The sequence below is a fragment of the Bacillus rossius genome, chromosome 8, assembly GCF_032445375.1.
Source record: "Bacillus rossius redtenbacheri isolate Brsri chromosome 8, Brsri_v3, whole genome shotgun sequence".
NCBI classification, from domain to species: domain Eukaryota; kingdom Metazoa; phylum Arthropoda; class Insecta; order Phasmatodea; family Bacillidae; genus Bacillus; species Bacillus rossius.
This window is the reverse complement of record NC_086336.1, coordinates 53,087,809-53,103,687: the sequence shown is the minus strand read 5'-3', so window position 1 is coordinate 53,103,687 and position 15,879 is coordinate 53,087,809. Positions and strand designations below refer to the sequence as shown.

Genomic DNA, 15,879 nt, shown 5'->3' with positions numbered 1-15,879 from the left:
GGTGTTTTCCGTTAGCGGGATTTAATATTGGCGGGTGGAGGCCGGGCTTTATGGCCTTTGGAGGGACAACGACAACCGTATCGCACCGTGAATAAACTTTATTTAATTAATAAAGACAAATGATGAGATTTTAATAAATAATTAGCAAATAAAGAAAACATAACAAAGTTTGGGAACTACATATATGGCGATGGCGTCGTTAAATAGTGACTTCAAGTTCGTCACACCATGCCATATACTGGCAAATCCTAACTCTATGGATAAAATTTATTTGCTTTTAAAGATAAACAAATCAATGAGTTAAAATAGCAAAATAATATTTGTTAATAGTAACTCGTCGGAGTATGTGTTTTAAATAATTTGCCTAAGTGAAGAATACTCCACTAAAATAAATGGTTTGTATTATAAAATTATAATTTTGAATTAATAAAAGAAAAACTTATATTAGTAATCTCATTTAGGTTTTATGTTGGAATGATTTGGTAAAAATAAAAAAGTTATATTTTTTATACTGTTTTGCAATGTTCTTTTAGGAGTTTGCATGATGGTTTAGTTTTGTTTAGTTATTTCGTCATAATGTAGGTAATTGTGAAGGAAATACACTTTTTGTAAAAATTATAATCAAAATACTATTACTTCATGACATGTTTTCTAAGTGGGTGTTTTGAAACTTCAAATAGTTTTCCAGTAAATTACAGTTTTTAAAGTGTGTTTATGTAAGGTTAGGCATATCAAAAATATTGTAAAATATAGAGAATGGTTGGTTTAGGTTAGCTGCATTAAAACATACTTTAGGATGGTTAGCAACATACAAAATTGTGTGAACTGTTGGTTAGGTTATGTAGGTACATATATTATTAATTTTAATTTGTTTAAAGTTTGTTTGCTACAAAAAAATCTAGTAAAAATGGTTGGTTAGGTTAAGTTAGCTTCATTTTAGATGATTCATTTCTAATCAGTTTAAAAAATGGGTGCTTAAATATGTAGAGTAGCGGTATTTGCGAAAAAAAAAGGCTAAAAATCCAAAATACTTTTGTTATATGCTCTTTCACTTCCTCTTTTCAAAACAACCAGCGGAGATAAGAAATTCCAAATACTTTAGGAGATATTGAATTTTTTAATTTTGCAATACAAGACCTGTGCAACCATTTGACCGCCGCAATTTTTGTTATTTTGCTGTGTGTTCGTGAATGCGTAATTAATAAAATGGTCGATTAGGTCAGGTCAGTTACATTATTAATACTTTCAAACTAAGCCGACATTAAAAATAATGTGAATTAATTTTAATGGCTGTTTAGTTTTAAAATATTTATGATGTAACTGACCTGACCAAACAAACCGGGACAAAGGATGAACAGTAGGAACTAAAATGGTCATTTAGGTCAGGTCAGTTACATTATAAATACTTTCAATCTAAGCGGACATTAAAATAATGTGAATTCATTTAAATGGTTGTTTATTTTAAAGTATTTATAATGTAACTGACCTGACCAAACCGGGACAAAGGATGAACAGTAGGAACTCATGTAATTTTTTTTTTTACTTATTACTTGCGCAACTATATCCAAATAAAAATAAAACATTAAAATTTTAAACGTTAAAAACTCACCTAAGTTAGAGGCGGTTACAATTCCTTTGCCATTAGTAGAAAATGATGTAGTCGTTCACCTACGTCGTGAAAAAAAAAAAAATCATACTCGTAAACAAGAAACAATGGTGGCCGCATGAATGCACAGGTATTGTGATGAAAATTTAAAAATTAGATATCTCCTAAAGTATTTGGAATTTCTTATCTACGCCGGGTTTAATGAAAAGAGGAAGTTAAAGAGCATAAAATAAAAGTATTTTCGGAATTTTAATTTATTTTTTTAACAAATATCGCCCAACTATGAAAATTAAAAAATTCTATATCTCCTAAAGTATTTGGAATTTCTTATCTCCGCCGGTTGTTTTGGAAAGAGGAAGTGAAAGAGCATATAATAAAAGTATTTTCGGATTTTTAGCAATATGTTTCGCAAATACCGCTACTCTACATATTTACCAAAAAAAAATCTGTAAGGAAACATTTTATTTTAAATTTAAATTTTTTTTCCTAATATAGTTTACAATTATTACTTAAGTGTGTGTTGTAATACTTTAAGTAGTGGTAATATTCTTACAGCGTGACTTTTCCGTGAAGTAGTAAAAAAAATTCTGAAAATACTTTTTTCCAAACACAAGACACATTCTTGTATTTACCCTGAAAACATCATTTCTTAATTTGTCATTGTTTCAAATAAATCACCTGTATAACTTAGATCACAATGCATGTGCTTTGATGTGGCTGCTGCCATATTTTGTTTTCACCTGTGGGTATGTGATTTGGAGAACTTGAGTTAAATCGTGAGAATTGTTGATTATGTTAGGTTAGCTGCATTAAAAATAATGTAAAATATTATTTTTATGGATTCATAGGAATTACCAATATAATATATAGTGTTGTTCAACAGATCTCTGGAGGGCGAGGAAAATCAAATATTAATGCAGTTGTACCTATATAAGAAAAAAGTTTATATAGATACTCCAAAGCAAAAGATGCCAATTGCTTATTTTTCCAACGGTTTTAGATTTTTGGTGTTTTGAGTATGTGCAAACTATCAAATAGTTGCTTAAGAAACAACACTGCGTATTTGACAAAAAACAAATGTTTCAGGAGGTAACTTTATGCACCATGCTGGAACGGAATGATAGCCGGTGTTAGAAAAAAGACCATAGCATGCATTCTGTTGGTTTATTTGACAAAACACGCCATGAGAAGATGCTAAATGCATACGTTTCCATGGAGAAACAAAAATCTAATTTTAAAAACAATGTAATTTAGGCAGTGTTGTTTCTTAAGTGAAGAATATATTTGTTTGCAATGATGTCTTTGAAACTAACCTTTATATAGAGGTAGAGTTTTGGTATCAGTGTGTGAATAAACTTATATTTTTAGAGATGGGGAAGTTGAAGAGAGCAAGACAGAAATACCACCTCTCCAGGGCTAAAGCAGCAGAAAACACATGTACTGACACTCCAGAAAGTTTCCAGACAGATGCAAGCAATTCTACCTTGCTTAACTCTCTGCCAGAAAATATATTCTCAGGGATAGAAATATCATTTAAAGATTTGAAACAAGAGTTACCAGAAAATGATGCTGTAAGTGTTGTGTCCAGCAGGCATGATGCTCTGAAAAAGCCAATTTCAAAGAAGGAAAAAATTAAGTTACGTCATGAGATGTTTATGAAAAGTAAGTGTTTTTCTTGAGATTTTTTCTAGACTTAAGTTCTACTAAGCCAATTTTAATTTATATATTGGATTTTGTATTGTCATAGGTTAAGCTGGTATTAACCGGAATATTTTTTAGTATATAGCAATTTCTATTGCTTAAAGTGATGTGCATTAATTTTTTTAAAGTTAGTTTTTTTATAGTTTGAATTGTTACTATTATTTACAATTTAGTTTTAATTATTAAGGCAATTATTTTGAATACTGAAAAAAGTTTTAAAAAAAAAATTGTCATTCGTCACTTAAAAAATTATAGTACATATTGATGTAAATTGAGCTGTTCACCAAGATTCTGTTAATAGTAGATGTTGCTGTCACCATAGGCGTGCGCACGGTAGGTGCCACAGGTGCCTTGGCACCACCATTAGGGTTAACGTTATTTTGTTTTTTACAAGCAGAAATAATACATACTTACAAAAAACCGTATTATTTCCAAAAAAAAAAAAAAAATGTTTTCCAATCGTGTCTATTTACAGATATGTGCTCATAATACTATCAGTACATCAATTATCAATCGAACCAACTAAACACACGAAAACAATCCAGGTGCAATTACTTGTGTTGTACACGCGGGCCGCGGCTACGAAACTTCTGAAATGTAAATACTTCTCCAAGTTCTCCTCGAATTATATAGAATGCGCGCTCGGTGTCCACTGTTCACTCCACTCGGCAGGCGCACGGAATAATAGCCGCCGTCCGCCAGGTAGCACTACTGTGTAGTGTTTACTCTTACTGTTTACTCATCAGTTTACTGTTCTAATGAGTACACGAGTACAGCCTGTGTTTGTTACGTGGATCACTCATTAATTAATTATCATTTTATTTTCACTAGTTGACAGTTGTTATAGTTCGTTAATTGCTGTATATATCTGTCTGTATGATGTATAAATGGGTGATTAAAATTAAAAAGCCCGATCCCGAAAAGGATTACTCGATGACTTATATGCAGTCGCCGACAAAACATTTTTGTTGTATTCCAAAAGTTAAAACTTTTGCCCACTCTTATTTGTGTAATTTTATTATTTTACATATTTTAGGTATGTTACAAAAACTCCCTTGATTTGTTGATTTAAAAACTTAACATTTGAGAATGTTTTTTCTAGCATATATTTGGCGTCTTCAGAAAACATGTAAGTACGGTTTTTCAAAGCCACCAGCATGAATTCCGTGCAAACAATTTTTGCAATTTACTTAATGGCTCAACAAAGCTTAAAACTGTAAATAGTTTAGTAGTTTTCCTGGCAATTATAACGTTCAAAGCCATAATTTGTCATAAAAAATGTTAAAATTTTTACATCTGTGTATTTAATGTTTTGTTCGGAAACACCTTAAATAGCACCATTTTGCGCTTTCAAATCCAAATTTTTCCAGGGGAGGACCCCCGGACCCCCGCTTTAGGCTCGGGGTCCATGAATAATAGGGCTGTTGTGTAATCTGGCACCACCACTACTGAAGTCCTGCGCACGCCTATGGCTGTCACTATGTATCTCTTGTCAAATAAGTGACTTCTACAAGTTGGTGAACATCATGTGTGATTTAAACATTATGCCAACACCCCAATGATGAGATAAAAATGTACTATGTGCACTGCCAAAAATTGTGCATTTTTAGACAAAATTTTTAAAACATCTGTAATGGAGTTGTTTGTGTATTGTAACCAATTTGGTGCAGTCAGTTGTGAAAGAATGCCTGCCATGTTCGTTATTAATAACAAATTACGGCATCGTGGTGTAACATTCACTTGCAGAAGTGTGATGGTGAAAGAACCGTGACACATGTTGCAGAGTTGGGGGTAGTGAATCAACTGAGGAAGGAAGCCAAGCAGAAGAGGAAAACAAAGACAAAAGCAACAGTTGTTACAAATGACACAAAACCCTTGACCGATTCTCTGCCATCGTTAGAGAAACTGTCCAGAAAACAACCAATCAGCAAAGTCAAGAAGAGTGTTCCTAAAATGAAAATACGCCAGAAAAATATGTAAGTTGTGTCAGTATCTTTAAGAAATCACAACTTGTGTTTTAAGCAGAAATAAGAATACAGCATGAGAGATGATACATTAATATGTATGTTTTTTTAAAGGTTGCAGGACATTTCCATGTTCAAGAAGATTCTTACGGATCCACAGTATAAAGCAGACCCTACTGGTACAATCACCACTCACATTCAAGAAAAAATTTTGCAGGGGGCTTTATGATGAGATTGTTTTTTTTTTACAGACATTTCATAGTGATATTCACTATAATGTTATATTTTGTTCAATAATGATTGTTTTGAAAATAAAAAAAAACTTTGCTAAAAAAACTATAATGAATGGGAAAAAAACCTGTTATTTTGAATGTCACAATAACTGAACTGTTTTCAAAATTGTATTCTGTTCATAAATAGTGCATCAACACCAATGATATTTTTTAACAAACTCATTATTATTTTTATGTATGTCCTGACAGCATTTGGGGATGTGTGGAGTTTGTCACAAGTACTCCTAAAAACATCAGTACAATTACACATAATGTAATGTATCTAGTTGCATGTAAATGTGAGTTCTGACTGGAGAAAGTGTTTTTCCATTTGAGTTGCTTGGCTGCCACTTTGTTAATAGTTGCAACTGAAGATATGTATCCAAGGATGTGATGTGCCTGTGTGGCTAATAGTAGTTCCAATATCTTGAACACTACCCTACCATGTCAAATCTCTCTTATTATCAGCTAGTAGTTTAGAAGATTGTAAGCACTTTGCGATGGCACCAGATCTTAAGGCGTTCTACATGTCCAGACAATGTACACCCAACAATTTTTGTGATTCCCCGCGGAGTCAGAACCTTAATGTTTCGTAAGTTGGTAAATTGATGGACATTGCTGTGAGCCAATGGTTTTTGCGAGGTGCTCTTGTTTCTCCCAACACATTAATTTCATTTATTCTCTTCTCACCATCTCACATAGTCTCTAATGGCACTTATGATGAGACTTCGACATTATTTAATCATTCAAATTTTTTTTAAATGCAAGTTTGTGAGATTATTGTTTGGAAATTATTTTGATGCTCCAAAGAAACTGGTGAATTAAATTTCTTAAAAAACAGTATGTAATATTCAAAGCTTAAGTATTAGTGTAATACTGACACTGACGTAGCTCATTAATATAGAGTTGTAAGGGGCCAAACTTCTGATACCAAATGTAACGGGATCATGCTGACCTTTCTGACAACAGTGGTTACACTGGAAGGAAAGGGATAGTGTAAAAGTTGGGGATTGGATTGGGCTGCGAGTTTGGTGCTGCGTCGACAATTGTACACACTTAAGATGACTTCGCAGTCGTATTGCTAAATAAATCCTCTAATCTTAGTCTCTTACAAAGTTAAAAAAATTTACTGCAGGTTTTGATCATTTTCCTTTTTGATAAGGATAAAATTATGTAGCCAAAATGTGACATCTTTTACTCTGACAATGTTGAATTTCAACAGATAGGAATGTTTGATGCATGAAGAATTACATACATTTGCAGCATTGATATTGACCATGTTAATCTACATCTCACCTCAAAATGAGATTGGAGATACATAAATCTAGTGAACTAAAAATCGTTCAACTAAAGTTTGAATCATGACGTTTAGAGTAGCATAAGCACCACCACAACAAAATAGTAGATACAGCCAGAATTTATTCAAAACAGTCACAAAAACTTTCACATTAATAGTAAAACCATGTTGTAGCAGGATTTGTCACTCCCAAATGGTTGAGCTCTTGCTGTGATCGCGGAGACCCAATGGCCTTGAGTAAGCATTTCCATCACAACTCTTGTCTTGTACATCTCCTCTCTTTACCCTTAATATATGTTCATTATGTTTTGTGAACTATGAGCACTGCGAGCATATTTCTGCTCATTAATTATCGAGAATGAAGATGAGAACTTATTATTTTTTTAAAATACTATTGTGCTTCTTGATCATTACCGGTAATATAAACATTTTGCTTGTGGCTAGGTACACTGTATGTGAACAAAATTTTGTCTACATTATTTACAGAGCATTTAAGTGTTCAAGAAAGAAGCATGAAATAATTGAAATTAAAACTGTTTATTCAAGTAAACTTCCTTCCTAAATAACTAATTTCATTATTATTTTTTACTTATGAAAGTATTCATGTAAATATATAAAGTATATACACCCCACATTTTAATGTGAATGATCCACAGCAGCATTAAATAAACACTAGTCGTGTTTTTTCAGTTTTAGGTTAACAACCACACACAATCAAGTCACACCAAGAACACAGTATGCCCTAATGGCTGTCTTATAACAACCTTATTGTATATATCCCCTACAGTAGATACAAATGTACAAAATTATTTACTGGCACATTAAGTATAAATGTGGCTAAAAATTCCATTCACAAACAAGTTTTTAAAAATTCATACAGTTCACCAAAACTAGAAATATTTAAATTCAACATCAAACTTTAAAAAAATTATAATTTTAGTGAGTTTTATCCCATTTTTTCAATAATTGACACAGCAATTATGTTAGCATGAACAGCATGAGCGATCTGGTGGGATTTCATACAAAGTCATTCAAATTCTAAACATATTTTATAATACATCAGAACCAAATGTGGCATGACAACACTTCATATTTGATTTGTCTGCAAATAATCATTTTCCTCTTCATCAGGATCTATTAGGTGTGTCTTGAGGAACTCTTCTACTGTATCCGTGTCCCATTTGTCAATTGCCAGAATCTATACAAGGAAGGAAAAAAAGTCAAATGAAAAGAGACAAATGTGAAACCACAACATGGGAACACATAGCAGTACTAGTGGTCATTTCACACATACCTCACAGCATGTATGGTGACGTGAAGGATGATTAAAGTGTTTGAGATAACTGGGCTATTAAAATTGGTTTCTAAATTAACATTACCGCAGCAATCCAATTCATGAGAGCCTGGTGTTAACATTCCACAAGCATCCAAAAACTGCTGGATATAAGATGGGAGGTCTAAGGAGATGATGGTGAATCTCTTTGTAAAGTTGTTTTTGTTCCAAGGGTGGACAATTACATGTAGTCAAAGATGATTACTACAAATATCTCAGATTAATGTAAAGAAACACTGTGGCGTTTCTGATAAAATAATACTGATGCCATGACTTTGGTTCATTATAGTTATAGGTTATTATAAGTTTGAACAGTGAAACCTCTATTTAACAAATCTCCAGGGACCAAAATTTGTTGTGTTTGCTGTAAAGGGGTTTGTTAAATGGAGGTTTCGCACAATATATTTCTAGTCATCATAAAGCTTCACATAAATGGCTAGAACTGTATTTCTGACTGTTTAATACAATATGAGGAATTAAACATGAATAAGTACATAGAATACATTGGTTTAATGGCCAACCATTTGATGCTTGGAAATTTATCAATTCCCATCCCCAGTGCTTCCCTGGCATGCCTTTTATTGTAAAATCGGCCCAGAGACGTTGATGTTAGATGCCCTAGCCTCCATTATCCAGTCAAAAAAGTATCTTGTCCAAATCATCATTTTTACATACTTTCACAAGTTTTCGATTTATTCCTACCAGAGAAGCATTGTTTTCGATCTGTTCCCGGTTGGATAATATGGTCGAAAGTGTAGACGCCGGGATGTCGAAACGTTTAGCTACCTATCACTTTTTTTTTCTACCTTCATCAACAGCATTTAAATTTTCTAATTTTATTTTAACGTCAATCTGTCGCCGCTTTTTAGGATTAGAATTCATTTTACAGTAGTACCGTGTTGATTTCCGTAACTACGTGTGGAAATAAATAAACAACAGTGAAAACTGAAAAAACGTAAATTGTACTCCACCATAGATAAATATATTTGCGTGTGCACATCTATAACCATAGAAACGCAAAATATAATAGTTGTTCCTCTTGCCAGAGCGATGGTACGAGAGGTTTCCGCCACTAGCGCTAAATGTACCCACCATTTTGAACAAAGTGTGGCATGTATACACGACGTGTGTTATCCATGATGCTTTTTTTATTTATTGTCTTCCGCGATGGTGCATATTATTTTACGGTTATATGCACATATTTTTTAAGCAGTGAATGCAAAAAAAATTAGTGGATGTCTTGTAGGAGATGTTTATTTTTGCGTGTTTTTCAAAAGCGGCAGTTCGTTGTAAAGGGAATTTCACTATTTCGGAACAAATAAAATTCGGTATTTAGAGGTTAAAACAGCATTGATCTTATGGCGGTTCGGCGGGACCAAAATTTTATTTCGTTGCATGGGGTTTTTCGTTAAATAGAATACTCGTTAATGGAGGTTTTACTGTAGTATGTATTTTTGTAGGTAATATCTAAACCTCTGCTTTAATCTTCTGCATTTAGGTATAATCCTTTTAAGTGTGAAAGAGTAGAAGAAATTTTTTTGAGCCAAATGTGTAGCAATCCTAAAATACTGCATTTTACAAGCATTAAAAACAGTACATTTGTCATGGTATAAAATTGTGATATATAATAATAATAATAATAATAATAAATTGGTTATTAAAAACCTTGTAATAACTCAACAACAGCAAAGAGTATCGCTATTCCAAAGAAATGGGAATATTAGGCAGGGTATAAGGTGAGACTTACGGATGTAAAACAATTTAAATGCAAGCCCTGATTACTCTTCACAATGTGAATCTCGAAATTTTTTTTTTTTTGAACTTCTTTGGGTCATTGAGATGATTAAACTCACAAGGTTCAAGGAAACAGAGGAAGGAATCAACTGGACATTTGCCTGGAGTGTTGAAAAACCACGGCAAACAGAAATCACGATGGCTACGCTGGGGTTTGAACATGTGTTACCACTGTGCCAGCTCACTCCACGTAGCATTTTGTCAAGACATTACATAAGGGCATGGTGTTTTCTTGATACAATCTCTTGCATTTAATTTGCCAAAATGTCATTTCCCTAAATAATTCAATTCAAGGCAAGATTCTGAGATAATAACTATGGTTCAGCACAAACTTAACAACTTCAAGTACCCTTATCAACTTACATCTTTAACACTTCCATCTTTGTCCATGAGTTTGATTATGGGGTCCAATCCCCTTACGTATTTTATCTGCAGGTTTGGGAACTTTGCAGGCCTGTCACTCTTCACAAAAGCTGGAACAGAATATTGCGGACCAAGTTACAGAATCAATAAATGTGAATATTTGATTTAGTTGTGTCTTAAAAGAAGAAAACCTTGCAACATACCTTGTATCTGTGGGTACACTCCAAACTTACACGTACACACTTCCAACCGAGCCTGTGCATAGCGTTTAACTGTGTGTGCATTTTCATCTTTCTGGCAGCACTGCTGACAATGCTCCCTGGAACAAGGAAGAAAATGAGCCGGAAATATAACAATTGCCCCAGTTCTACACTGCTTATACAGAAACGTCCAGTGACTAAGACACTCACTTTATAATTCCAAGGTTGAATTTGTGCAACTGATCACATGACGAACATAACAGGTTTGCTTTGTTAAATCCAAGAGACCAACAATCTTCTACTGTGTACTCAGCAGCAACTTTGATGAACTGAAACCACAGAAAACATTTTTATAATGCTGAAATTCCTTTAACATTTTGAAATTGGGATAGATAATGTCACATAAAATGTAACCAGAAACTATGTATAGATGAAATGGAATGGCCTATGATGATGCAATAAAGGTAGGCCCTACAGCATTTTTTAATGGTGCTAACCTAACTAACTTTTAAAAAATTAAAAGTTTATAACATATTGCAATGCCTTTTTACAGAACCATTAGAAAAATAAAAAAAATCAATTTTCGAAATTTTTTTGGTAATTCTGAAAGAGCCATTTCTCTGAAGGAAAAGTTAAATTAAATCCCAACATGGTACTTAAATAATTTTTAAAACCTTTCCTAAGAAGGTGTGCAACACTTCAAATAGTTAACCAATACTTTGTTATATGGGTGGTTAGGTATACTTTTCACAGTTGCAGTTTTTTTTTTTTTTTAAAGCATTTTATTACTTCCTGTTATGAATTATAATCATTTTGTAAAAGCGCATTGCATTTGAACCAGTGGTTTCCCCGTAACAACCATTTTAAGTAGAGCCACATGTGAAAAATGATATTTTCAGGTTATGTAATGGTTGGTGTAAAATAATTGTAAATATTATCTGTAATAGGCCAGGGCAGTAATGCATTACTGCCTTAATTGTAACAATTTCTTGTTACAGTAATTTTAGTTATACTGTTACAATAATACCTACATTATAATTTAAATTCTTTTTATTATTGATACTATTTACCAATATGGTGTGAGACAAAATGATTTTTGTAAAAACACTACTTGTGTGTAACATAAAACTTAACCTACAAAAACAAAAAAAAAAACTAGAAGCAATGTTGGCAACTTGGTGCTTATTGTAGGGACTGCCAATATTCTTCACCAAAAATTTAAACTTGGTACATGATCCTGTCATAACAGATTCTGAGATACTGTTCAAGACATTTCTTCAAAGAGAAAATATCAAAAGAATCATAGAAAATAAATATTGTGATCACAAAAATTAAGCCTTTCCAAATGATTGTACTGATGGCTAGAGGTGGGTCGAAAAGTATCAACCTGATACTTTGTCACTGATACGTGCCTGTATCAGGAACGGCAAACGAGTACACTTGAAAAGTATCAGAGACTTTAGTATCAGTTCAGAATTCACCTGGAACAACACCACGGCCAATGAGCGCAGTACCCGATCGCAGATGACGGTCACTTGGGCGGAGCTTGTGAAAGGGAAGGGAGCAGGAACGACGAATAAGGGATAAAGAAGGGAAAGAATGTAGGGGAGGAAGTGCAGGGGAAGGCGTTGAAGCCTTGAAGGAGAGGCGCAAAGCGATATTGTTACAAGCAGGGCTGCCACTCGGGTTTTTCCACCCAGATCTGGGTTTTTCCAATGGTGTTTGGGTTTCTGGGTTTTTAAATAATGAATTCCAACAATTCTAGGTTTTTTATAATTTTAATTATTTTTATACCTAAAACAATAATAAAGGTAGTAGCTACTGTATCTGTTGCAATATCTGTTTGATAAATGCAAACAAGTCTATGTGTTTCACACACAAAAATACATATAAACACAAAACTAGTTTTCAAGAAGCTAAGTCGAATAATAAATTAAACACATTCTTCAAAGAGGCTTGCAGAACACAAAACCAATGCAACAATTAACCTTCAAACCAATCTTGTAGAATCAGACTCTGAATAAAGACTAACGTACATGATGCAGTTTTATAAAAACAATTACCGGTTTAAAGAATGCAGTGATGGTGTTTGTTTTGTCATGTATATATTTGTAGGTTTTTTTATGATATGTGCTGGTCCAAGAATTACTTATACAGCCATTTTGCTGCAGTGTAATTTTCTTGTATTGGTTGTATTTAACCATTTTCAGTCTTGTAAGGTAATTAATTGTTTTATATTAAAACCAGTTATGTTTATATTTTTGAATTAGTACGCAAACATTTTCAACGATAGCATTTTAGACGCATCTGGGTTTTTTACCCATGTGTCTGGGTTTTTTGTAGGTTATCTAGGTTTTTCATGAATATCAGAGTGACAGCCCTGGTTACAAGTCGTTTTGTTTATTGTCCTACTTCAAAGTACGCTCAGTGCGCAGTGCGTGCACCGTCTCGTTCAATAATAAAACTAATGAAATTTTAATATTAAAAAGTACATTAATACAAGATATAATATTTATATTTGTGCACCTAACAGCTATGAAAATGCAAATAAATTCTCAGTTGACACTAATAACAGATGTAATCAACATATGGACTTTCTTTTTTCGAAAACAATTAGTAACTAGTGTTTTTATACATTAAAAATTCACGATTTTATCAAAAATAAAAAATAAAAAAACAGATAGGTACATTAGTGAGCATACTATATCAATGTTTTTTCAAATGTTTCTTCAGATTAGTCGATGATTTATAACTCAGTTTTTGTTTACACAAATTACAATTAGCAAACTCATTATTTTCCGTGAAAAAATTCCACACAAATGAAGTCTTTTTCGTGCACTTATCCATTCCTTATTTCACTATAAAGATACTAACTACAAAGCATGACAGCCCGCAACATGGTGATACACGGCCAGGACGAACTGCAGTGAATGTTGAACTGATTGATACTGGTTGTATGAGAGTATCAGAGGTAGAGAATTACCAGGAGTGATAAATAATGTATCAGATTCTCCTTCCGGTCGCACGGTCTGCGTACGCGGAGCTTTGTTGCCTCCTGGGACCGTCTGATACAGAAGTATCAGAGACTTGTAACATGGTACAATGCTGTATCAGTATCAGGTTGGAACAGATACCGAAAATTGCTGTAACAACCCACCTCTACTGATGGCCAAAGTGAATTTTTTTGAGAGTGAAAACTGACACCCTTCCGTAGATTCTGAGATATCCACTTATTTTCAAAACCGCATATTTGAATTGTTTTCACTACTTAGCTTGAAATGCACACATTAAAATAACTGGCAGTTGCAGATTGGTTGCAAACAGAAGTTAGCAACAGCACACACCAAAGTTAATATCATGAATGTTCTATACATTTTGCTAAGTGTGTTATTTTCAAATTAAATAGCTACTATCTGTTAATGTACACTCAACTTCCAAGTGTCTGTGTTAAGAGAGTGCTATTGTAAATGTAGACCAGCCTTCAGGAATTTTAAAGAAAGCAGTTTGTAATTTTTAATATTTAATTTTCAGAGAAGTGGCATCCTTCAGAATTGCCCTCCCCCCTTTTATTTAAATAAAAGAAAAGGCCCTCTCGTTCAGAATAACCAGATTTCACTAACCCTAAAAAAACCTGGTAAAACACTTTTAATTACAGTAAAAAAGCTGGATTTAAACATACTTTGTCGAGGGCACAACAAGGGTGAATGTCTCGGTTCACTCAGGATTACGCTAGTGTGTGAAATACGAATAGTAAGGAGTGAGAGTGAACACACTACTGTATTGGGACACAACTTTTGGTACCTCGATGTGCTAAGTACGGCCCCTTAGATATCTAAAATGGTGCGTTTCTCTTTAAGTATTATAATTTTTGCGAATGGGTAAATCTCCAGGTGGAAAGCATTACCACTACTTCACTCTCACTCTTCTCCTGAACTGAACCACACTACTTGTCAATACATACTCATCTAACACATTTAAATCCCCTATCATTTTTAACCCTTGCCACATTTCTTTGTTCCTTAAAGACCTTGTTGTTCTTCCTCTTACTTCTAGGCTTCCCCATCGCAACTCGTCACCCCAGCTATCCTCACCCTTCCACCCCGCTAGCCTCTCCTGCCTTCTATCCTTTAATCTCTCCCACCCCATTTCCATTATTATCTCTGTTGGTCTATACTCCTCCTTTTCATCACTATCAATTCCCCTTCACCCACCTAGTTGCTCTCTGAACTACCTGCAGTTCCCAATCAAGCATTGCTTTATGGTAGTCCCATAATGCTGCTGCATACTCCAGCATGAGGCAAACTATTGTTGTGTAGGCCTTTTCTTTTAATAAACTACTTCCTCCCCTATGTTTTGATTTGTACTATTATTAATCTATAGTCACAATAATTCCAAATCAAACTTACGACGAAACTCCAAATTACTGGAAATATTGGTTTCATAGTTATAAGCATAATCTCTCTCCGTAACAAATGCAGACAAAACAGACACCACCGAACACCACTTCACTCCATTCCACTTTTTTTTAATATTAATTATTGCCTTGATAAAGGCTATTAAGCCATAAGTAAATTTAAATTTTAGACAAAAGAAAAAGAAATATATACTTATTTATAAACTTTTCCTTTCTTTGTGAGCAACAGATTAGCCAACTCTCAAAATTAAATAGTGCTTAAACAATTATTTTTTTTTTAGTTCAATCTTTTGAATGGTATTTTACGTCACTATAAAGTCATAACCATAGCCCTCTAATTAATAATCCTGTCTAAGAGCGCGGTTACACGGGACCCTGAACTACTTCAGGTGAACATGTTTAAGTAAACACGTTTACAAACGCGAAAGTGTACGGTTACACGGTAGTTGCTGAAAAGTGTGTTTAGCTCTAAAACCGATTTTCTACTGTCAACGAATGACTGTGTTGTTGATCTCTATTTTGTAATTGTATCCAGAAAACGCGGGATTTTCTCACTTGTTTATACAGCATTATCAGCAGAAATGGAATGTGTTTACATATTGCTCAATATTTTTTTACAAATCGGGAATTCTAACAACATGCACAGTAAAATTTTTAAACTTATTTTTTATTATTTTTTGAGCGAGAGTACCTATCTCAGTTTTAAGAAAATTAAGGTCAGGATCAATTAAAAAATATATATGTATAATTATCTGTTGATTTTTTTTTTGTTGCATTCGGTAAAATATTATTTGAACTTGTGCCAGAAACACTTTCCATCTTGAATTTTTACAAAGGACTGTTTATATTCTAAACAGCCAATCAGAGGCTAATGTAGAAGATATGTCGATCTGAACTACTTTGCCAACCTGTTTAAGTTAAATGGGAAATGGCCT

The 15,879-nt window shown here is 33.5% G+C and overlaps 1 protein-coding gene and 1 long non-coding RNA gene across 2 annotated transcripts; one reads left to right on the top strand and one right to left on the bottom strand.

Annotated features, from left to right (window-relative positions):
* The first annotated feature begins 250 nt into the window (after positions 1-250).
* Positions 251-5,222, top strand: LOC134534950 (uncharacterized). Its single transcript, XR_010075557.1, has 3 exons — positions 251-395; positions 2,975-3,268; positions 5,091-5,222. It is a non-coding gene; the product is annotated as an uncharacterized LOC134534950 (long non-coding RNA).
* Positions 5,223-6,942: 1,720 nt separating this feature from the next.
* LOC134534949 (selenoprotein F) lies at positions 6,943-15,135 on the bottom strand. Its single transcript, XM_063373699.1, has 5 exons — positions 14,937-15,135; positions 10,741-10,859; positions 10,534-10,649; positions 10,331-10,440; positions 6,943-8,038 (listed from the first exon to the last, which is right to left on the bottom strand). The coding sequence occupies exons 1-5, from the start codon at positions 14,982-14,984 to the stop codon at positions 7,928-7,930; spliced, it is 504 nt and encodes a 167-aa protein (XP_063229769.1). The 5' UTR covers positions 14,985-15,135; the 3' UTR covers positions 6,943-7,927.
* Positions 15,136-15,879: the final 744 nt, after the last annotated feature.